The 23,205-nt window shown below is 59.3% G+C and overlaps 8 protein-coding genes across 8 annotated transcripts; all 8 read left to right on the top strand.

Annotated features, from left to right (window-relative positions):
* Positions 1-580: 580 nt before the first annotated feature.
* Positions 581-2,674, top strand: LINJ_36_5920 (putative RNA helicase; the record flags this gene model as incomplete). Its single annotated transcript, XM_001469913.1, has 1 exon — positions 581-2,674. The coding sequence occupies one exon, from the start codon at positions 581-583 to the stop codon at positions 2,672-2,674; it is 2,094 nt and encodes a 697-aa protein (XP_001469950.1).
* A 1,321-nt stretch (positions 2,675-3,995) lies between these two features.
* On the top strand, positions 3,996-6,149 carry LINJ_36_5910 (conserved hypothetical protein; the record flags this gene model as incomplete). The annotated part of the gene is made up of 1 exon (XM_001469912.1): positions 3,996-6,149. One exon carries the CDS (start codon positions 3,996-3,998, stop codon positions 6,147-6,149), a length of 2,154 nt encoding a protein of 717 aa, XP_001469949.1.
* An 857-nt stretch (positions 6,150-7,006) lies between these two features.
* On the top strand, positions 7,007-7,990 carry LINJ_36_5900 (conserved hypothetical protein; the record flags this gene model as incomplete). Its single annotated transcript, XM_001469911.1, has 1 exon — positions 7,007-7,990. One exon carries the CDS (start codon positions 7,007-7,009, stop codon positions 7,988-7,990), a length of 984 nt encoding a protein of 327 aa, XP_001469948.1.
* Positions 7,991-8,754: 764 nt separating this feature from the next.
* Positions 8,755-10,242, top strand: LINJ_36_5890 (conserved hypothetical protein; the record flags this gene model as incomplete). The annotated part of the gene is made up of 1 exon (XM_001469910.1): positions 8,755-10,242. One exon carries the CDS (start codon positions 8,755-8,757, stop codon positions 10,240-10,242), a length of 1,488 nt encoding a protein of 495 aa, XP_001469947.1.
* An 843-nt stretch (positions 10,243-11,085) lies between these two features.
* LINJ_36_5880 (conserved hypothetical protein) lies at positions 11,086-11,793 on the top strand (the record flags this gene model as incomplete). Its single annotated transcript, XM_001469909.1, has 1 exon — positions 11,086-11,793. One exon carries the CDS (start codon positions 11,086-11,088, stop codon positions 11,791-11,793), a length of 708 nt encoding a protein of 235 aa, XP_001469946.1.
* A 1,533-nt stretch (positions 11,794-13,326) lies between these two features.
* Positions 13,327-16,629, top strand: ILERS (putative isoleucyl-tRNA synthetase; the record flags this gene model as incomplete). The annotated part of the gene is made up of 1 exon (XM_001469908.1): positions 13,327-16,629. The coding sequence occupies one exon, from the start codon at positions 13,327-13,329 to the stop codon at positions 16,627-16,629; it is 3,303 nt and encodes a 1,100-aa protein (XP_001469945.1).
* A 2,253-nt stretch (positions 16,630-18,882) lies between these two features.
* LINJ_36_5860 (conserved hypothetical protein) lies at positions 18,883-20,508 on the top strand (the record flags this gene model as incomplete). The annotated part of the gene is made up of 1 exon (XM_001469907.1): positions 18,883-20,508. One exon carries the CDS (start codon positions 18,883-18,885, stop codon positions 20,506-20,508), a length of 1,626 nt encoding a protein of 541 aa, XP_001469944.1.
* Positions 20,509-21,195: 687 nt separating this feature from the next.
* LINJ_36_5850 (conserved hypothetical protein) lies at positions 21,196-22,893 on the top strand (the record flags this gene model as incomplete). The annotated part of the gene is made up of 1 exon (XM_001469906.1): positions 21,196-22,893. The coding sequence occupies one exon, from the start codon at positions 21,196-21,198 to the stop codon at positions 22,891-22,893; it is 1,698 nt and encodes a 565-aa protein (XP_001469943.1).
* Between the last annotated feature and the right edge of the window lie 312 nt (positions 22,894-23,205).

The raw sequence follows: 23,205 nt of genomic DNA, 5'->3' as shown, positions 1-23,205 counted from the left end.
GCTCGCCATTCTCACGTTGTCTGTCTACGTGGAACGTCGTCTTTGTGTCTGCCTGTCCTGTCTGCACCCGTGCGTCGCCCTTTCTCCCGCCCTCTCTCTATGCATAGGCATGCGCGTGTGCGCGGGGTGGGAGGGTGATGGGGAGGGAGCCTCGAGAGGCGCGGAGACGCGGTTACTTCTCACCAATTAAACGTGCGCGCTAACCAGGCATGATGTGCCTGGCAACGAAGGAAACGACAAGGAAATGAAACAGCTGGACAGCATCATCGTTCTCTTGCATCTCCTTCCCCTGCCTCGTCTCCCCTTGCGGTAGGTGGTCACGGTCTACGAATCCGGCAGTGCGCCGTTGAGACAATGGCCCTCGTAGGCTTGTCATGCGCGCCGCCGTATCGCTTGCGTCGGACTCCCTGTGAGTCTCTCTCGCGTCCTCGTTCCATCACTTGTCTCCACCAAACCTCATCACCCTTTTTCCTCGTCACGGCGAAAAATACTGAAACGCACGATGCGGCGCTCACGTTTGTCGGCAGCCTGTTTGTTTGCTTGGCAGAGAGCGGAGCACACCCTCTTTCCTGAGTTCACGATGGCGAGCAGCAGCCCAGAACTCCCCGTGACCGAAGCACGAGCCTCCATTGTGCGCATGATCCGCAAGAACAAAGCCGTCATCGTCGTTGGCGAGACCGGATCGGGCAAGACGACGCAGATTCCGCAGTACGTGTGGGACGATATCCTGAGTAAGCGGCCTGGTGGTGGCATAGTAGGGTGCACGCAGCCGCGCCGTGTCGCGGCTGTCAGCATTGCACGGCACGTTGCTCGGCAACGCGGCGGAAAAGTCGGCGGCGAAGTGGCCTACGCTGTCCGCTTCGATGACACGTGCACCAGCGCCACACGCATCAAGTTTCTCACGGACGGCATTCTGCTGCGTGAGATTCAGGCTGACCCTGTGCTGTCTAAGTACGGCTGCATCATCCTCGATGAGGCCCACGAGCGCACGTTGCATGGAGACGTGCTCTTTGGCCTGCTGAAGACGATCGCGCGTCAGCGCGAGGACTCGCTGAAGATCGTGGTCATGTCCGCTACGCTGAACGCGGAGCACTTTTCGAAGTTTTGGTGGGACGCCCCAATCGGCGTCGTGCATGGCCGCATGTTTCCGGTGACCATCATGCACACGGTGGAGCCGCAGGCGGACTACGTCGAGGCAGCTATTAGCGCCATCCTGCTGATCCACCAGACGGAGCCGCCTGGCGATGTTCTGTGTTTCCTGACGGGTCAGGAAGAAGTCGAGGACGCGAAGCGCATTCTGCTGGAGCGCATGAAGCTGCTGCCCAACGACGTGCCGGACTTCTCAGTTCTGACCCTGTACGCCGCGATGCCGTACGAGCAGCAGCTGCTTGTCTTTGAGCCAAGCCTGAACGAGCAGCGCAAGGTGATCCTCGCCACCAACATCGCTGAGACATCCATCACGGTGGAGGGTATCCGCTACGTCGTGGACAGCGGCGTGGTGAAGGCGAAGTACTACAATAGCAAGTCCGGGATGGAGATGCTGACGGAGGTGGACATCAGCCGCGCGCAGGCCACGCAGCGCACGGGGCGCGCCGGTCGCGTGGCAGCTGGCAAGTGCTACCGCCTCTACACCGCCAACGCGTTTGAGAATCTGAGCGAGAACACGATTCCAGAAATACGCCGAAGTAGTTTGCTCAGCGTTGTGCTTCAAATGAAAAGCCTCCACATCCACAATATCCTTGCGTTCGAATTCATGGACATGCCTCGCCCGCGCGCTGTCGCGAAGGCGGAAGAGACGCTGATGCTGCTGCAAGCCCTCGACAAGGCGGGCCACATCACGGCCCTGGGCGCCCGTCTGACGGACTTTCCGATTGAACCGATGCCCGCGATGGTTCTCTTGGCCGCGAAGGCCTTCGGCGTTGCCCGTGAGGCTGTTATCGTGATTGCCATGGCCAGCACTGACAACCTCTTTCTCACCTCGCGCGAGTTCAAGGAGTCTGCTGACCGCTGCCGCGCCGCCTTTGCCAAGTCTGCCGGCGATCACGCGACGCTCCTTAGCATCTACCAGGCGTACTGCCGCTCGCCGCGCGACCAGCGCAAGACGTGGTGTGAGTCCAACGCCATGAGCCACCGGCAAATGCTAAAGGTCGAGGACGTCATTACCCAGCTGCAAAGCATTTTGGAAGAGAAGAACGACAGTGAGCTACTCGCCAAGATTATCCCCGCCTCTCTGCGGTACCTGCGAGTGGGCGCTGGTGGTGATTTGTCTAATCTGCCGCACAAGCGCCCCCGGGACGAAGGCGGTGATGACGCCAGCGATCTGCTGGAGCGCTACGAAGAGCTGCGGCACGGCGGCGGTGGGTTGTCTACCGGATCAACCGAGCGCAAGGGGAAACTGCTTGACGCAGAACTGCTGCGTCGTGCTCTCTGTTTTGGCTACTTCCTGAACGCCGCCTTCTACAACGCGAAACTAGGCATGTACCAGACCATCGTTGGGCAGTTGCCGGTGTACATCCACCCTTCCAGCGTCCTCTTTACCCACCGCAAGAAGCCTGCTTTGGTGATCTTTAACAGCGTCGTGCGCACCACGAAGCGATACATGAAGGACGTGTCGGTGGTGCAAGAGGAGTGGCTGCAGGACGCCGCGCCAGATTTTCTGACGGCGGCCTCGTAGCGCACGCTCGGCGGGTTCGGTGCACACGAAATATGCGCCTGCACGCCATCCGTGTTGGCAATGCCAACACGATCGTCAAAGCGTTGTTGCATGTTTGCCGGCGTCTGTGTCGCAGGCGCGCGGCGCGCACACACGGCGTGTGCGCATTGGTGGCTGTGCTCTGCTCGTGTTGGTCTTCTGTTTTTTCTTTTTGTTTGTTTCGATTAACACGCGTCTAAGACACTCGCAGAAAACATCTTCTTTGGTCAAGGCATCTGCTCGCTGCCACCGCCCATGAGCTCAGCGCCACTCGATTTCCCCCTCCCTCCCTCCCCCACGGCCGCTCCTCCCATCATGCCAGGTCGCCACGGGGTGCATCCCCCTCGAGGTGGCCACTCCGGCTTCTCCAAACCGAGAGGTGGGGTAGGGGAGGGGCACCGGAGCGTGTGTGATATGCCACCACGCACTAAGGGGTGCGTCCCTTCCCCTCATCCCCCGTCGTCATTATTGGATGAGCATAGCGCAGGGAGAAGGCGAACAGAAAAAAGAAAGAGGTCAAGTGCGCAGTGCTTGCCCAACCGAACAACGGGCACACGAAAAACAAGTTGAGGGCAAAAGCCTTGATACAGTCGCTAAAATAGAGCATCATGTCCTTTTTCTGGGTGTTCTGTGTTACGTGAAACCCACAGAGGCCGTGGCGCGGCCATGGCATCTCTTGTGTATGTGTGTGTGTGTGTGTGTACAAGAGAGAGAAAGCTGTAAAGCTCGTTAAGCGCGGGTGGCGGGCCGATCATCATTATTTCTCCAATCTTTGAATCCCATCCAGACACTGGTTGTGTCCTCCATGCACGTCTCGTCTCCTTGTCGCGATTTGCGTCTACTCTGCGTTTTTCTTTCCTCGTCTCCTTCCCTTTTCCGCCGTACCTCGGCGCATGTATCTTGTACTGTCCCAACCCTCACCGGGCAAGGTAATCCCCTACGGCTCTTGGAAAGAAGGTCATTACCACTGTAAAGGTCGAGCTGCGCAGGTTCTTGAAGCCTCCGTGCGGCGCTTGATCTGCTCCTGTGCGGCCTGGCTGGCTGCATTGCCGCGACTGTGGAAAAAAAAAAAGAAAGCGCTGCGTTGCTCACGCCAGAGAAGTGCCCCATCATTGATGTCTTTCCGGCGGTGCGCGTGTCCTCGGAGCACCCCTCTCTCTTCATCGTTGTTTGCTGTTGAACTTTGCGCCGGCTTGGCCAACGTTGCTCCGCCGAACCTCAGGCTCTCCGTGCGTGCCGGCCACCTCGCCTTGTTCTGGTTTCCTTGTTTTGCACCCCCTCCGTTCCCCTCGCGAGGAGCGTCATGGGACAGCGCGGGTCTCGGATGCCACCGGTGGTTGCGTCGGCCAGCGACTCAACTTCCCCAAACCCGACGGAGCGATTGTCGCTGGTTGCCCCAAGCGCCGCGGTCGTTGGTGCTGGTGTGGCCGGTGTACATGTCGCCTACGAGCTCGCCAAGCTAGGCTTCAAGGTGACTGTCTTTGAGCGCCGCGGCGACATCGCGGGAGGCGAGACCAGGTTCTCTCTTCCGTTTGTGGGCGTTGGACTGATCGAGCCGACGCTGGCTCGGACGGCATTCCGCACAGAAGTGCTGCGTGGCATGCTGTTCCCTACCGCCTGCCCGGATTTGATCGCCCGGGAACACCTCTTTAACACGCTGCTCAACCCAGTGGTGTACCGCTGGATGTGGGGTCGGCTTCGATCCTGCTTCTCCGACTCTGAGGTGATGGCCTACACAAACAACCTATCCTGCGTCAGCCACTCCGTCGTGTGCGAGCTCGTGAACAAGTACCCGCACCTGCATCAGCACGTGTTCGCGGGACCGGTCACGGTTCTCAACGAGCGGAAAGAGGCCGCCGTGACAGCGCACGCGGAGCCCCTGACGGTCGATCCCGTTGGCTGGACGCGAGCGTTGGCAGAGGTGTGCAGGCGAGACTACGACGTACAGTTTGCCCTTGGCGAGCGGCTCGAGGACGCCGTCACCTACCTCAAGTACGACGTCGAATCCACCCGGAGCATTCGCGTATCGAAGCCCGACCCTTTGCATCCCGAGCAGCGCCTTTTCGCCAGCGAAGGGTATGATGTGGTGGTCCTTGCAGCGGGAGCTAGCACTGGCACCATGACCCTTCCCAACTCCCGCCTCCCGGTGCTGGGTCTCAGCGGTCTCTCGGCGGTGGTGCAGCAACCAAGCGGTGCCCTCAAAGACGCGATTTGGTCCCTCTTTCAGTGCAAGCCGCACCGATCCCCAGCCGCAGCATCGACGTCGTCTTCCCCGGAGGTACATGCGTCGTCCAGCCACGACGGTGTAGCAGACTCCCTTGCGCGGCCTGCCCCAGGTACACTGGCGCTGCTCAACAGTAACTGCAGTCTGTACGGCTACACGTGGCCCAGCAGCCTCACGTTCTCCACAAATCGTAACGGTGGGCTCCCCAGCAGATCATCTGCCGTTGCCTCCATGATGCAGTCAAAGGTGCTGCCGGCATCGCAGGACGTTGTGCTGCAAGGGCTGCTCTCCCTGGACAGCACCGTCAAAACTAAAACTCAAGCACTGGTATCGCGGCAGCTCGATCGGCTGGAGTCGTATTTGCGAATCAAGTGCGGCTGGTCAGTCCCCCTCAGCTCGTCTTCTACGTCAGCCGAGGCCGGGGGCGGCAGCAACGTCGTCCGCGTACGCGAGTATGTCCGAGCCTTCACCCCTGACGGTGTTCCTATCGTTGACCGCAACGGCGGCTCCTTCAACTGCTTTGTGTGCTGCGGCTTCGGCGACCACGCCATGGACTTCGCACCAGGGGCCGCAAAGGTGCTTGGCAAGCTTGTGGAGCATCAGGCGCAGCACCTCCGCGAGGAGGACATCGAAAACACAAAGACGTGGGGGCTGCTGACGTCGAAGCTGTCACCGAGTCGACGGACAGCCGTAGAGGAGGAGCTGCAGCTGCTCTTCAATGGTGCGGACCCAGATGCGGTGAAACGGAAGGACTCCAGGACACCGTCCGAGGCGTCGGCTCTGGCCTTGCTGAGGTTCGAAGACAACCCGTACAGCACGAACCGATTCGCGAACATGGTGCGCAAAGAGGTGAAGACGGACAGTAGTCCGCCCATCTTGAGCCGCCTCTGTGCTCTCGAGGATGCCTTCCTGACTCACCTGGAGCCGCTCCGCCGCCGCTTTCACGCCAAGGCCACCGAGCTGGCACTGCGAGAAAACACGCCGGACTGGCTACGCACCCTCGTGTTCTGCTTCATGTACGAGGAGGACGACGATCCGGCCGCGCAGGCGCGAAAGGAGCAGCACGTGCATAGCCTGCAGAAGCTCGCGAGTCAGTACGAAACCCCAGTGGCCGACGTCAAGACAACGGGCGATGGCGCAGAAGAGTTGCCCCTCACACCCGCAGAGCAGAGCAAGCGCAAGCAGGCAGAGCTGGAGCGGCGCGCGCGCGAAGTCTTTGCCAAGAGAGTGTAGTCGGGCGGGGTCTCTCTAGGTTCAGACGCGTTGTGCGTTCATGAGTGCAGAGTGTCGGCTACTGCCTCGTTTTCCTTCCCGCATTTTTTTTCCTTGTCACATCGCCTACACCAGATGAGTGGGCAGACCAATCGAATACCGTCGCCACCTGGACCCTTTAGCGGGCGTGCTGTGCGCCACCCTTTCCGAATCTGCGGAAGGGTATCCCGCTGTTTCAAATCGTGGAGCACGCCCACGTCTACGCACGCATGCACGTGCAACCCCGACTCAAGTGCGCGGGGGGGGGAACGAAGAGCGCAAGACCGAACGGGTACTTCATTCCATGAAGGGGAACGCGCCAACGCCGAGCGACATTTCGCCATATGCAAGGGCAGGTGTGTCGGTGCAGATGGAGGGGTTGCGTCGATCACGCGCGTGGAGGCGGCAAGCAAGGGAAAAAAAAAACGCAGGCATGTCGAGGAGATGAAAGGACGCCTCATGATCGGCTTGGAAGGAGTGACAGAGCGATGGTTGTGGCCCCGCCCTCAGCGCCTCGTTTTTTTTTCCTTGTTTCGCTCCATGCGCCACCGGCAGCAGCGGCTTCAGCTGAAGCTTATCGTGACACACGGCACCTCTCTTTGTTTCTTGTCATTATTCTCGTTGCATTGCCTCTCTTCCTCTCTCTCCCGTGCACCATCCACCATCCATTGGAGGTGAAATCGCTTCCACTTTTTTTTTGAGGGGGGGACTCACCTGCTATCGCCTTCCCTCATCCCCACGCCTCCGCCCTGCGCACACACGCCATCACCACCGCCACCACCAGCAGCACCTAAGCATTCCTGCAGTTCGTAAAACACATAAAGAAGGGCACCCTTCGGATGCCGTGCTGCAGCCCTCCATCCCACGTCGCTCCGACGCGGCCGCTCGTCACGTCAGCGCTGCTGCTACTAGTGTGCGTGTTGGCCGCTGCGCTTGGGTGCGCGAGTGCCCGCAAGCAGCTGCCGCTGAACACCCCCTATCCCCCCGTTGTGCAGGATGCTTTGCGCTGCGACGTGTGCTCCTTCATTGTCGTGAATGCCCTCTACCAAGTAGAGGCGAAGCGAGAGGAGCAGCAGAGGAAGCGGCTGCAGGTGCGTGAGGACGACGTGCTGGAGGAGGTTGAGAATATGTGTGTCCCTTTCAAGGACCAGGGCCAGTGGATTCGCCAAGTGGCTCTGCAAATGGAAGAGGTGGCGCCTTCGAAGAGAGGAGCTGACAGGCCCGCTGCCGCAACGCCTCGCTATCACATGAGCGTGGGAGTGGTGGACTACTACAGCAAGTGCGGCCGAATCTGCGAAACCGTGGCGGTGCTTTGTGAGGAGTGGATGGACAGCGGCTACATGGACGGCTTCTCCAGCCGCCTTGTAAAGGAAGCGAAGGCTGGGCGCAACATCAGCGATGCGGCGCACCGCGACGTCGTCTTTGGCAGTTTCTGCGCTCCCTCCACGCACTGCAAGAAGCACGCGACCTTTGTCCGCAAGCTGGACATGGCCCTCACGAAAGACACGGAGCTGCGTGAGTCGATTGACGCGGACAGGCCCCAGGAGATTGAGACGGAGGAGCGAGAGATGGAGACGATGCTCCACCGCCTGACCCGTGAGCAGGGCCAGTCCGCCGACGTCTTCTCCCGGGACGAGATCCGTCGAATGAAGGAAGCCTTTGTGACGGGGAACAAGGAGGATTTGCAGGCGGTCGATCCCACCGCTTTCGACCTCACCGACGATGAATTCTCAACGCTGCAGGACTACATGCGTGGTGAGGAACGCAAACAACAGCAGCGGCAGCGCCGGCCAAGTGCTCCGAGCGACGCTGACGATCTCTAAGGCACAGAGGAGCATGTGCGTGCGCGTCTGCTTCCATTACGAAGCAGACCAGTCGACTCATTCGCAACGAGTATTAACATCGCTTCCCTCGACCGAAGCGGAGCCTTGCATGCGTGAAAGTGTGCGCATGGGTATGTTGTGCTAGGCTACAGTTGCTAAACGAAAGGAGAGGACGCACGTGAAGCCGCGCGGAAAAGGCACTGCTCTCTCCCTCCACATTGGACTCGTGCCACATGTGGAGCAGTCTGCACGAACGGCACGTCGACCCGGTGAAGAACACCTAGACCCCCTGGCGTTTGCGTTTGTCTCCAGGTGAGGCAGCCTTCACACCGGCGTTGCAGGAGCCCTGAAGACGACAGGTGTATGTTACTCCGCATCTGTCGTTTGTGCGCCCCCCCCCCAATCGTCTCGCTCTCCACCCCCTCCCCTCCCGCCTCCCACACACGCACACCGATTTCTCTTTGTCTTCTCGCTCTCTCTCACTCGACTTACCGTCGCGCACCCGTGATCCCACACGGTTGCCAAGATCTGTGCGCTGTGTGAAGGCAGGCACAACCTACCCGAAGGCCCCTTCGTCTTGGAGGGGCATATATGTATATTGCAGTCGAGTCGTAGCAGCGTGCACTCCCTCCGCAGACACACGCGCACCTCTTTACATTTGCGCTGGTGTACCGACTCTGTCACGAACACACTCGTTTTCGCGTTGTTGTCTGTATTCTCCCCCAAGGTGTTCGGGTGGCCGCTCTTATATTGTTCCAGTCGCCATGACGGATGCTGCGGCGCGGGATGCATACACCGCCTACGGCGTGGATTTGATCCGTACAGCGGGGCTGCTTCTGCGAACCACACCCTCCACAATTTACCGCGCCTCGATTCTCTTCCAGCGCTTCGAGGCGTCCGTCGAGACGCACTTCCGTTCTCAGTACATCAGCGCACTCGACATGCCCGCTTATCGAAATTGTCTCAACGAGGATCTCAAGCGTGCCCAACTCGAGTTGCTGGCTGCCTCATCGCCCACCGGCAGTCCATCCATGACGGAGAAGACACGTGATGCTCCGAGCAAGCCTGCGTACCCGGCCGGCGTCGAGTATCTCGTGCCGAACCACGTGCAGCTCAAGATGCGCACTGGTCTCGTTCCTTTGGTCGACCTACACGCCCCACTCGACTACTGCATTCATCACTTGTCGGATCATGAGGACATCATGTATCTCGTGGCGGCCTGCCTGCTTATCGCTACCAAAATGGAGGACCCGTCGACGCGCATTCGCGCCGTGGTGAACGTCTGCATGCGACTGAGCCTACGCCGCAGCGGAACTCCTGTAAATGAGCAGTCCAAGCCCTCTCTTGCACGCTACGAAGACTTCAAGGCCTGCGTGGTAGAGGCAGAGGAGGTGGTCCTGCACCAGCTTGGCTTTCAGACGTTTGTCGAGAGCCCCTACAAGTACGTTCTACTGTACTTGAATATCTTGTCGGAGCCGGCCAGTGACGATGCGCAGAGCGGCATCGGCGCCGTCAGGGGTGACCCGAGTGCTGGCGCGAACGGAACGACTCGTCCAAGCGCCGCCGCCGTAGCAAAAACCGCACGACCGCCTGCGGCTCTGACGCAGTGGATGATACGTGCGGTGCAGGTCGTGAACGACCTCCCGCGATGCCGCCGGCTCCTCGCTGTTCCCGCCGACGCGCTCGCCATCTACGCCATACAGCAATCGTGTCCGCCCGACCTCACTCTACCCGACAAATGGTCCACGGCGTTCGGGGTAAGCGAGCGCCTTCTCAAGGCCATCTCGTATCGATACGGGGTATACAGCAGCAACAGTGTTGGAAGCCGTCCTGCGACAGCCGCGTTGGCAGACGCGCGAGCGCTTAGCACGGTTCCGCTGTACCGCACCGTTGCCGAGCGGGATCAGTATAACCTTGCCATGGAGCAACTCAAGGTGGCTCGAGAAACAGCCGCAGAGGCGAGCGCCAAGACCTCGCTTAGTGTATCGCCCGCTCCGCCGCCGCCGCCATCGTCCTCCGGCGCTGCAGGGCCACTGCCGGCATCCTTTGCCAACCCGGCGAGCATCGAAGAACTGCGCGATCTGATTGGTGCCTCCCTCCCTTCCGACGCCGTTCATGGCGCGTCGAGACGCCGTTCGCGTCACGACGACGACGAGAACATTCTCGTGCGGAGGTCGAAGCATGAAAAGCGCCACCACCGGCGCCATAACGACGACGGAGAGTTGCGGCGGCGTCGCCATCACCGCAAGTGAGCCGGTCATCCGCGAAGGCACCCATACCAACCCTAGGCATGGCGCGCGCCTCCGGTGCCACTCCGTCCTCCCTGTGCCTCCCCGTTTTGTATGTGTCTGTCTGTGTGTGTGTGTGTGTGTGTGTTGGTGTGTTCTGCAGATAAGGGCGCACATGTGTGATGCGGCCTTTAAAAAAAGAGTGTTCTTCTTTGGTCAAGGCATCTGCTCGCTGCCACCGCCCATGAGCTCAGCGCCACTCGATTTCCCCCTCCCTCCCTCCCCCACGGCCGCTCCTCCCATCATGCCAGGTCGCCACGGGGTGCATCCCCCTCGAGGTGGCCACTCCGGCTTCTCCAAACCGAGAGGTGGGGTAGGGGAGGGGCACCGGAGCGTGTGTGATATGCCACCACGCACTAAGGGGTGCGTCCCTTCCCCTCATCCCTCCTTCCACCGTCTTCAGGAGGTCGAGAAGTACATAGAAACGAAAGGAGGCGCGCTGCTGCATCATACCAGCAGTGGGTCAACACAACTGCGCAGTTGTGTGCGTCGTGGAGACGAAAACGGTGACCCCCATTGAGCACCTCCAAAAGGAGGAGGTGTGATGCGCTGCACAGTCGAGGGGCAGTCTCTTGCACTGCGAGACAAAGGCCGAAGAACTCACCAATGGAAGTCGGCCTCACCAAATGTCACGACCCGTCGACATGTTTACTCTCTTCATATTCCTCCTCCCACTCCCCTTCCCCTTTTCTCCAACCATGTCTATCACTTCCCTTGAGGACCGGCAGCCCTGCACGACGCCGTTGACGTCTCCTGCCGCCTCGAACTTGCGGTCCACGAGAAGGCGCCTAGCCCGTCGCCGCTTTCATGAGCACGGCAATGGCAGGTTTTTCGAGAGCAGCCGAGGACTATCCAGCGCTCACCACCCGCGCCGTCTTGGACGCCTACGCACAATACATCGTTGCGGGCTCTCATTCCAGTGATGCCCTACGCCCGGATGGCGTGGGCGGTGCCGAGGCGCATGATGTGCCCAAGAGCGTCGAGGAGGCGCTGGCGCCGCTTGAGATTCTCTATGGGAAAACGGCGCTGTCAGCCATTGGCATCGCGTTGCACGGGGCCGAGCCCGTCATACGATATGTGGAGCGTGCTGAGGCGGACTTTGCCGACGACGACGAGTCGCCGAAGATGGCGGGCGATGACGTCGAGTGCGTGCACCGTGAAGCTCAGCGTGCGAAGCGCTCCGGTGCTGTCGCCGTGTCGTCCACCGCTCGCTCAAACGCTGTCTCCCAGCAGGAAGATCAGGAGAGCGCAGCTGCAGTCTCCTCACTGGTGGCCGTGCAGCGGGCACGCTGTCTCTACCAGATCGGCGAGCACACACTCTTCTCTCCCTACTACTGCCCCTGCTCTGCGTACGCGTACCAGTCGATTCAGCGGCAGGAGGTGTGGTGCTGCAAGCACATGCTGGCGCTGCAGCTCGCCTTGCGCATCGAGGCCACCGGAGTGGTGCAGGACAACCTTTCTGTGCGCATCGTCAGCCCTGCCGAGTACGAGCAGCTGCTGCTGCACTCCCTCTGAATCAACGGAGCAGACCCGGTGGACGAGACGAGTGCGTGATGCTCTCGGCAAGTGTTGGTTCGCCGATGATGTCTGCTCGCTGCCGTGACGTCCGTGTAAACTGCCACAAGGCTGCTTCTCTCTTTGTTTCTGTTGTGGGGGGGGTTCACTGCCGCTGCTGCTCTTGCTTGCCTTGTCTTCTCCCCGACTTTTTCTCTGGCGCCCGTGAAATTGGAGGGGGTGAACGAGCGAAGCGAAAAAACGAAGGCAGGACTGTGTCTCCTCCTTCCCTTCACCCCGCCTTTCGCCTTGCAGATCGAGGGACTGGCGGAGGCGCCTCAGCATCACGCCCGGAGTGGCGATTTGGCAGCGGTGTCGAAAGAAGAGGGAGGAGGGAGAAGACAGCGCGATGCAGCCAAAAGGTGCATAACGTCGGCGGCGAGTGTCAGCATCTCCACCGCTGCTATTCTTGCTCTTCCAAAAGCACGGGAGTAGCCCCACACACGTGCACACGTTTGTCCACGGACTTCCCATCGCTCTCTGTGGCACACACTTTCTCCTCCCCCTCCCTCCTTCTCTCTCTATCTCTCTCGATGGCTACACAATGATGGCGCGACGAGTGCGCACTGAATCCTTGGTGAAAACGGCCTCTCCTCTGCTCTGCTCTGCCTCACGCGCTGGACGAGCGACGGAACGAAACACCCACCCACCCACACACGCACTTTCATGTGCTTACCTAATGACTATCGCACAGCCAACAGAGTAAACCTATCGCATTCGGTTGTCGCTCTTTTTTGTTTTGTCTTCTTTTGTCTTGTTTGTTTTTACGGTGGTCGCTGTTTCGGTTCAGGTCAAACGCCAACAAAACGGACACAAGCAACGCATCTGGGGCAACTGCGGCGAGCGTGCGTTGTGTGTGTGTGTGTCTTTGTGTGCGTTTGTGTTTATCCTTCCCCTGCCTTTCCTGTCTTCGCTGGTGTTGAAGCTTCTTTGTTGTTGTGCCGCTGTACGACTGCGGCTCCCCTTCTCAGTTTGGAGATTCGAAACGGCACGTTTGTGAGGAGAGCAGTCCTTCTTTTTTTTTTTACGTGCGTGTCGTCTGCGTCGCGGGCCCACACAGAGGCGCACACGAAATCTAGGGGCGCGCGCGTGCGGTGTGGCAGGCGTTGAATGCTTCGTAGCAGCACACACCTCGCGAGAGGCTACGGTTGTGGTGTCTTGGCCTGCACGGCGGCGAGGCTAAGGAAGAAGAGCGGGAAAAGTAGTAACCCTTATCCCACTGCAGCCCGCACGGTCATCTACTCACACAGAAGGCCTTTGAAGTGCACGGCAACTTCAGCTTTTGCGACTGCTCCCTCCGCCTCGTCCCCTTCTCCCCCTCCCTCTGGTTCACATCCGCCATCGACCGCGCCGAGCAGCACGCTCCGCACCGACGACAGTCAAGCTACACCTAACGCTAACAGCCAAAACCCCGACTTCACCGCCCGCCACTCTCTCTATCCGCCGTCCCCGAATTCCTCCTCGTCTCTCGCACAACCGACGTTGTCGTCTCACATGGCGGGCGAAGGTCAGCAGCAGCAGCAGCAAGACCCCCCAGCGGGGCATCAGGGCGTACCGGTGACGAACTATCCCGATGTGCTCGACTTCTCGAAGATGGAGGAGGAGGTGCTGGCGATGTGGCGGGAGAAGGATTGCTTCCGCACTTCCATGAAGCTCTCCGAGGGCCGCCAGCCGTTCAGCTTCTACGACGGCCCACCGTTCGCGACTGGCCTGCCGCACTACGGCCACATCTTGGCTGGCACCATCAAGGACATGGTCACTCGCTTCGCCTACCAGACGAACCACCACGTCATCCGTCGCTTCGGCTGGGACTGCCACGGTCTGCCGGTGGAGTACGAGATCGACAAGATGCTCGGCATCAAGACGTCTCACGACGTGGCGAAGCTCGGCATTGACAAGTATAACGACGAGTGCAAGAAGATCGTCACCCGCTACGTGGACGAATGGAGGAAGACCGTCGAGCGCGTTGGCCGCTGGATCGACTTTGACAACGACTACAAGACGATGCACCTCACATACATGGAGAGTATCTGGTGGGTTTTCTCGCAGCTGTGGGAGAAGAAGATGGTGTACCGCGGCTTTCGCGTGATGCCGTACTCGACCGCCTGCACGACGCCGCTGAGCAACTTCGAGGCTAACTCCAACTACAAGGAGGTCAGCGACCTCGCCGTGACGGTCGCCTTCCAGGCCCGCGCCGACCCCAACACATACTTCCTGGCCTGGACCACCACGCCGTGGACGTTGCCGAGCAACCTCAGTTTGTGCGTGCACCCCGAGCTGGACTACGTGAAGGTGCTGGACAACAAGTCGAAGCGACACTACTGGCTCGCAGAGGCCCGCCTGGCGGAGGTGTACCCGAAGAAGGACAGCAAGAAGGCCTCCAAGGCGAAGGACGTGGACAACGCCGCGGAGGCCGATGCCGCGCCGTACACGGTCGTCGAGAAAGTCAAGGGCGCGCAGCTAGTGGGCGAGAAGTACGTGCCACTTTTCCCGTACTTTGAGTCGTCCATGAGCGCCACGGCCTTCCGCGTCATCTCCGGTACCTACGTGACGACAGACGCTGGTACAGGTATCGTGCACCAGGCCCCCGCTTTCGGTGAGGATGATTACCAGGCGTGCCTCGACGCCGGCATCTTCGAGAAGGGCGGCAAGTTCGTCTGCCCGGTCGACGAGAACGGCATGTTCACGAGCGAGGTGACGGATTTCGCCGGCAAGTACGTCAAGGCGGCGGATCCGGAGATTATCAAAGCGCTCGAGACGAAAGGGCACCTCTTTCACAAGGCGTCGATTGTGCACAGCTACCCCTTCTGCTGGCGCAGCGACACCCCCCTCATCTACAAGGCTGTCGAGTCGTGGTTTGTCAACGTCGAGGCCTTCCGCGACCGCCTCATCGAGTGCAACGACAAGACGTACTGGGTACCTGATTTTGTCAAGACCCGCCGCTTCTCCAACTGGCTCGCCGAGGCGCGTGACTGGAACGTGTCACGCAACCGTTACTGGGGCACGCCGATGCCGGTCTGGCACAGCGAGGACTGGGAGGAGGTTGTGTGCATCAGCAGCATCAAGCAGCTCGAGGAGCTCTCCGGCGTCACCGGCATCACCGACATCCACCGCCAGTTCGTCGACGATATCACGATCCCAAGTAAGCGGCCTGGCATGCCGCCGCTGAAGCGTGTGCCGATGGTGTTTGACTGCTGGTTCGAGTCCGGCTCGATGCCGTACGCCCAGGAGCACTTCCCTTTCGAGAACCAGGAGAAGTTCAAGAGCCTGTTTCCGGCCGACTTTGTGTCGGAGGGCTTGGACCAGACGCGCGGCTGGTTCTACACCCTTCTCGTGCTCGGCGTTGCCCTCTTCGACGTCTCCCCTTTCCGCAACGTCGCCGTCAGCGGGCTCGTGCTCGCCGAGGACGGTAAGAAGATGAGCAAGCGCCTCAAGAACTACCCTGAGCCGAAGGTGGTGATCGACACGTACGGCGCGGATGCCCTGCGCATGTACATGATTAGCTCCCCGGTTGTGCGCGCCGAGCCGCTGCGCTTCCGCGAAGCAGGTGTGAAGGCCGTGGTCAAGGACATCCTTCTGCCTCTGTTCAACGCCGCGAAGTTCTTCATCTCGAACACAAACTACTGCACTGCGGCCGGTGGTCAGGTGTCGCTGCAGGTTCGCAGCACAAACGAGATGGACCGCTGGATTCTCGCCTCGTGCCAGAGTCTGCTGCGCTACGTGAAGGCGGAGATGCGGCTGTACCACCTGTACAACGTCGTCCCCGGCATTCTGCGTTTCGTCGGTGACCTGTCCAACTGGTACGTGCGCATGAACCGCCGCCGCATGAAGAACGCCACGGACAGCGAGGACCGCTCGCAGGCGCTGTCGACGATGCTGTACCTCCTCTTCTCGGTGTCCCGCATTGTGGGCCACATCGCCCCCTTTGTGGCAGAAATGCTTTACCAGCAGATCAAGCCCCTCCTCCCGGCGAACGAGCAAGTGGACTCCGTGCACTACCTCATGATCCCCGACGAGGATACCTCCTTGGACGACCCGGAGCTGGAGCGCGCCATGTCCCGCATGATGAACATTGTGGATTTGGTGCGTGTGTTGCGCGATCAGATGGTCATTCCGATCAAGCGGCCGGTGCGTCAGGTTGTCATTGTTCACCCGGACCAGCAGTACATCGACGACGTGCGCAAGGTGGCGGGCTACATCAAGGATGAGGTGAACGCGTTCGAGATTGTGATGTCGAGTGGCGAGAATTACCTGGAGACGAAGCTGGACGCAAACTTCGAGGTGCTTGGCAGGAAGTACCGCAAGGAGATGCCCGCGATCCGCAAGGGTATCCAGGCCATGACGCAGAATGAGGTGGCCAAGTTCCTGCACGACAAGAAGGGCGTCGTCGTCGGCAAGGAGCTGACCATCGAGGACGTGAAGGTGCTGCGCCAGGTAAAGGAGGGCATTGCCGACTTCCAGAGCAACACTGACAACGACGTCGTTGTGCTGGTTGACAAGCGCCAGGATCAGGAACTGATTGACTCGTGGCGCGCGCGTGAGTTCGTGAGCCGCGTACAGCAGCTGCGTAAGAAGGCGAAGCTAGTGGTGACGGACGAGGTGGATGTGTACTTTGAGGCGGAGGAGGCGGATCTGACGGCGTCCATCCTCCACTCTAAGGACCAGATTAATCAGACACTGAGGGGCGTGTGGACGACGATGGACCAGAAGCCTAGCGACGCCGAGCTCGTCGCGGAGGAGGACAATAACATCTCGGGGGTGGCGGTGCGCCTCGTCTTCACCAAGCCCAAGGCTTAAAGTGCCGTATGAAGAGGGTGGGTGGGATGCAGGCCCTGCAGCATTGGCCGCCAAAGTGGATACCGAGCCCCCCCCCCGACACGCACCCACATCCAAGAGGAGGTTCGTCTCTTCGTTGAGCATAGAGACGACCTCGCCATGTCCGGTAGCTGCTGTCACGCCAACCATTTCCTGCATGAGTCTTCTACTGCCCCACTCACTCACCTACCCACCCTCCCTCACACCCCACAAACGCACATTCTGTCTTTGTTGTTTGCTCGTATGACCCTTTACGTCTTACAATTATGATCATATCTTGTCGTTTTCGTGTTTGTGTTGCTGGTGTGGATGTGGCCCACCTCTGTGGTTAACTAACTCGGAAGCAGAGACTCGGTGATTTTTCCCTATTCACTCCGCCGTCTCTCGTCTTCTTTTTAAAAAGCCTTTTCTTTTGTTGTTGTTTTCTCTCTGTGCTCCACCTAAGCTCTGACAAACTCTCAAGCGTGCGCGCACGCCACACAGACACACACACACGCACACGCACACAGAGACAGACTCACAAACACGCTCCGTTCCCTCGCCTCTGTCCGTAGGTGTTGTGCATTTCTAACGCGGTCAGCTCGAGTTCTTATATTTTTGTTTCTCGTTTCCTTTTTTTTTGTAGTGTTTGTGTTCTTTGCGTGCGTGCGTGCGTGCGCGTGTGTGTGTCTGTGCTCAGAGTGACCTCGTCTTCTTTTTTTTCTGTTCCCTGTGGAGAACCAGATGGCGAAAAAGGGAGAAAGAACGAGAAAGAAATCGGCACATATTGTGAAGCGAATCGCCAGCCATCGCCACCAGTCAGACCTCTGATCCGCTCCAATACATGTAGAAAAGGGAGCGTCCATAAAATCAACTGCGGCCAAGTCACGGCGCAGTGCAGGCGGGCACGCGTGAACGTCGTCGTTGTCCGATTCGCTTTTACTATGATTCTCTTCTTTGCCGCTTTTCCTTTCCGTTTCAGTGTTAACATGGTAAGGAAACGCAGTGTGCCGTTACCTCCGTAGCACGTGCATCGGTTAAAGTAACGAGTACTGTAGCACACATCAAAACATGACCACTACCACTCTGTGGTGCGCTGAGGGGGCAACGTGTCCCCCGCTGGAGATCGATTGTGTCTGTGCGCGCGCTCATGACCATGTGGTGAGGAACCAGTACGTCTGCGTATCTTCGCCCTGTCGCCTTTTTCATAATGTTTTTTGTTTCTTTCGGTTTTCTATGTTGCCATCTAATGGATAAGTCGCCCACTCATCTTCACTCCATCTTTATCGTTAGAGGTCTGCTAGAAGGTTACACTCGCTTACATGCGCCTCCTGATCACTCGAACTCACGAAGAGGAAGAAACAAACTTTTCGGGTTTTTTTCTGGTGTCCCCTCTCCGTCCCCCCCCCCCCACCTCCCCGCTCCCTAATCCTCCTCCTCGGATTGCCTCTGATGACACGATCGTTGTGCCGTTGTCGTCGTGCTGCTTGTTTGTTGTTGTGTGCGTCTTTCTGTGGACGCTGGGTCGTTGTCGAACGCTCATGAGGAGGAGCCGCTGCAGTCGTCGAGGATAGCGGTGCAAGGGCACGTCCTCGCCGTTGCAGTGGTGCTTCTCATCCCTTTCGGTCCTTGTGCGGCTTGCAGAACGTAATGAGCGGTGTGGCGCGCTCGCTGATAGCCTAAAGTGGAAATGTCGCACGCAAAAAAAAAGATATTCAAGGTGGAATGGAATGTGTAGGATGTTTGTTGTTGGCCCGGAGGTAGTGGTGGTGGTCTCTTGTGTTGTATGCATGGCGTTTGGTGATAATTATCGTGATCCTCTCTCTCTGTTCTCTCCTCTCCTCTCCTCCTCCTCCTCCACACCTCAAGTGCTTATTATTATATATATATATATATTTGCAGGTTGGTGTGCGTAGTTGGGAAGGGGGGAGCGGGGAGGTGAACGCACGGACGAGAGCATAATAGTGTCGCATGCTTTTCCCCTTCGCCCCTGTGAGAATCAGGCGATCAAAAGAAGAGGTCACCGAGTGCGCGCTGTGGGAAAAAAAGCGACAATCAAGGGAATGCAGGCTGGCGACAACAACGCGTCTCGGCGCCAACGCGTGTGAAGCGCGGACGACGGTGTTTCCAGAGGGGAACACACACACACACACACAAAAAGAGGTGCGTCTTTTTAGTGGTGCCGTTATGACTTAAGAGGGTAAATGGGGGCTTTGCCGCAAGGCTTGTTTGCGACACACTCTACGCAATGCAAGGATGCGGATCTGCCGAGACCGGTGGCCCATTTGCCTTGTCGTAGTTCGTGACGTAAGCTCTTCACAGAAGATGTTTTTTTTTTTAATCACCCATTTCTTCTTCGCTGCTATTCTCATCTTCTCTCCCACCTGTCGCCTTCCCTCTGCTGACATCCACCTTTTCTTTCGTCGCACGCCGTCAAAGTACGGAGCACCGCTGGCGACGCGCTTGTGCTGGTGCTTCGTCGCAGCTTATCGGCACCTCTTCCTGCCGCCGTGTGCCTGCGTTGCTGAATCCTCTCTGCCCTCGGGCGCAGGCGCACACGTCATGAACGCCGTGCTTTCTCTGCTGGACGACACAGTCTACATCCTCCTAGGCATGACAACGGTGCTGCTCTGCGCGGTAGCCTTTGGCCTCAGCCGTAATGTCTATCGCGAAACGTTGCGTGCACAGGCTCGATCGCAACTTCGCCGCGAGGATTTGTTGACGCACGAACAGCAGAACTTCCTGCGGTCCATGCAGGCCGAAGAAAAGGTGGAGGCGGTACTGCGCAAGGCGGGGTGGACAGATGTTTTTCTGCGGCGACGTGTGGCTGTCGCGCGTGTCGGGCACAACCGCGAAATCGACGTCGTCGCGGTCGGCCCTATCATCCTCGTCGTCGAGGTGAAGAACTGGCAAGGCTTTGTGTGGAGCAACGGTCCGCGTTGGTACCAGTGCCGCAATCGCAAACGGATGGACACGCTGGAGTTTGAGGATGTGCAGGAAGATAACGTGGAGAAGGCTGCCGCACTGCGCCGCTACATTGAAAACGCGCGTCGTGTAGAGCTGCCAGACTCGCATCTCGTGCAGTCGGATGCGGTTCTGTTCGGTCGAGACACGGGCGCCAACGGCAAGCGCGCCACATGGTACTCCGACAAGTCCATCCACAAGGTGTGCGGCAAGTGTGTCGTTCCCGTCGTCGTGTTCACGCATCCGCGTGTCAAGCTGGACCCCTCGACAGTCAAGGCTAAGAAGTACGTTTTCACCCTCGACACGTTCGGCGTCTTTGCCTCGCATGCTATCCGCGGTAACATAGATCTGGAGGCACTGAACGACGTCGCAGCGGCGTCGTGGTGGTCATCCTGGCTGCCGTTCATGCGGGTCTCTCGCCCTTCAACACCCACGTCCGCCTCTGCCGCTGTCTTCCTCACCGAAGAGCAGCGAAGCAACGTAGCTGGCGTCGTGGACGTGCTGCGTACGTGGGATTTAGTGTACCTGCTCGACCACCGCCTCATCACAGGTGACCTTGAGAAGATTGATGTTCCTAGTGCGTTTTGCATGTACAACCGCAAGCACCTCCTCGGCGTTAACGTGCGGTGGAACCGCGGCGCAGTCGGTCTCGTAAAGACGCTGCTCACCAACAGCGTTGGCAGCGTTGAACTCGTCCTGACAACGGCGAAGCGGCTGGCGAAGAAGGGCAAGGAGAAGAAGCCGCGCAACGCCGAGGGCAACATCGTCTTCCCTATGAAGCCGAAAAAGAACAAGGAGAACGGATACCTGGTGATGAAGATGGCGGGCACAGGAAAGCTGGAGACGGTGCTCCTGTGCGATGTCGATCACATTTCGCTGAGCCGTCACTTGTACGAGAGTGAGAAGCAGCTAGAGTAAAAAACCGCCGCCCCGGACTGCGTGGGCGGGTGTTTCGTGGCGACCTTGTCAGAGTGGATGATGCTGTCGTGGCTCTTGTCGTTTTTCTTTTCCTCTTTCGTTTTTTTTTGTCAGTGTTCGTGTTTGTGTGTGTCCTCGGCACCCCTTTCGGTTAAGCTGCCACTTTATTAATGTAGGCTGCATTATACCAATGCCGGATGCGATGCGGAAGGGCGTTGGAGCTGGAGAGTAGCGTCAACGTTTTGCCGTGAGTCCGTCGTCTGCCGATGTCCTCACCTCCACCACTACCCCTTCGCTGTGCCTTCTCTTGCTCTGTTTGAGCGCGTTCCTATGCGCGGGTGCGCTCGGTGAGCCATGGACGCCAAGCGCGTAAAACAGCATCGACGTACCGCATGCCGTGGTCCTCCTCCTCCCTTTCGCCCGCCCCTCTGCGTCACGCGCAAACGCTGTCGTACGTTTCCATGTGTGGGTGGCAGACGCGCGCCGGCTGCTTTGCGAGTGCGGGTGCGCCACCTGAAAGCGAAACCTCCCTGTCCTCGCTCATATCTTTTTGACGCATCCACTATGCCACAAACCCTCATCGCCCTCTCTGCGCTCGTCTCTCGCTCCTCTCCCCTCCCCTGGTCCAGCAATAGCGGGACCGATTTTTTTTTTTTGAGAAGGGGCAGCACACATCTACGCATTCATATGCTAGCACGCACGCCTTACCGTTTGTGGACACCAAGGTACTTCCGTGGGCAAGCCAGTGCCGGGCGGTACCTTGGCAAGCGACGCGTGCGAGCCCTCGATGCTGCACCTCCTCACTGCTTGACTGGGGCGGCGAAGGGAGGAGAGACCGTGACAGTGTGCGCCTTACCGACGCGCGCCCCACCGCCACCGAAGCCTGCCAGAAAATCGCCAGCTGAGGACGCACCGTCAAGCCCCTCCGTAGGGCAGAACCTAAATCAGCCCCGGATCAGCGGTCTCCACTCGCCTCCGCCGGATATCTTGCACACCAGCAACCCGTTGGTGCAACGCGCACAGGAGCTGCTTCATGAGCTCACCACCGTCGGCTACTCGCAATCCTCCCTGTCCCCTGCTGCCGCGAAAGGGTTTGCCGAGTTTAGTGCCAGGCGCGATGTGCTAGGGCCTCTCCGTGGCCTTCTTCCTCCCCCTGCGAAGACGAGTGGTGGCGACTCTGCTAACCCTGCGTCGCGTCAGCGCTTCCGCGTTGTGCCGGTGGTGAGCGGCAGCCCTGTCGTGCCTCCTCGTGGCCCGCGGATGACGGCAGCGGCCGACTTTGCCCTCTCTGATTTAGTTTTGTTTCTGCGACTGTACGACAGCGCCAACGTGGAAGATGGACAGCTGCTGGTGCAGGTGATGAACGAAATTCGTCGGCAGCTGTTTGCCTTGGCAGAGACTGCGGCCGATGCGGCTGCCGCGCGAGACGGCAGCTCCACTCCCTCTGTGGCGGGTACCACTGTAGGCGATCACGATCTGGAAGCGGCGAATAAGGGGGTGAAGGGGATATCGCGGGCGCCTAGCGCATCACCGCTTCCCCTTCCTGCGATGCTCTACACAATGTCCTCGCTCGGTATCGTCGAGGAAGCCGTCCTCGATGTGGTGACGAGTTGCGCCGTGCACGATGGCGCACGCGGCAGGCGTGGCCTCCTCTACTCACAGCTGCGCCTCTACTCTGTGGCGGATTTACTGCAGCTGCTCGTCGCGCTTCATCGCTTTGGGCACCAGCAGCAGCCATCGACAATGGCTGTAACAAAGGCGCTGCGTGCTTCTCTGTATAGCACCTCCACCACAACAAGTCGTTTTCACAGGCGCGCAAGATCGTTGAAGAAGGCGTTCGCTGCGCGGTCACGGACCCCGGCGTCCGGAGAGGGACGCGTTGACGCGACAGCGGCCGATGCCGACACTGGTGGCGTGGCTGCCATGATTGCGGCGGATGAGGAGCTCAGCTCCCTCGCCCTTGGGCTGGAGTGCCCCCTCTTTTTGCTTCTTGAAGCGCTGACCGCGACGGCGACTACAGTGCACCGCCGCGCAGACGTTGTGGCATTTCTATCCGACCTGATCGCCGTCACGGCAGTGGCGGAGCTGACGACAGCGGTGCACGAGAGCCGCGGGAGGCACTCGCCTGCCGGTTGCGAGGACCTTGCACGAGAGGCACAAGAGTTTGTCTTCGCCGTGTCACATCAGCTCTTGCGTGCAGCGAAGCTCACCGAATGCATGGAACTTCCACAGATCCTTCTCTCCGATGTTTTTGCATGGAGCACGACGCTGTCGGGCAGAGGGGTGTTCGTGGACGGCGGCGAGGACAACGCCGTGCCGTCCGATCGTGTCGCCTACTACGATCATGTGACGGCTGACCTGATCAAAGCAAACAGTGCAGATTGAGAGGCGCTGCGCACGGGGTGGTGCACGGCACTCCGCCGCACCTTTCCGATTCGGCTATTTTTTTGTTTCGCGCCGGTGTCGAAAACGTCGCATAACGTAAACGCCGCGTCGCAGAGGTGCGTGCAGACATGCACACGCACGTCTGCACCGCCGCGTTTAAACGGCGGCGGCGGGGAACAGGCAAAAGTAACTGGATAAGGGGAAGAGGACGGCGTCGGTGCCACACTGTCGCCGCCACCCCGCCGCCCATCCATCGTTGGATTTTGCCGAGCCGGGAGCATGGTCGCAGAGCTCTCAGGTGTGGTGGCGGTG

The sequence above is a fragment of the Leishmania infantum genome, chromosome 36, assembly GCF_000002875.2.
Source record: "Leishmania infantum JPCM5 genome chromosome 36".
Lineage (NCBI taxonomy): Eukaryota > Euglenozoa > Kinetoplastea > Trypanosomatida > Trypanosomatidae > Leishmania > Leishmania infantum.
Note: the sequence above shows the minus strand (reverse complement) of the source record. Positions and strands in the feature narration are given on the sequence as shown.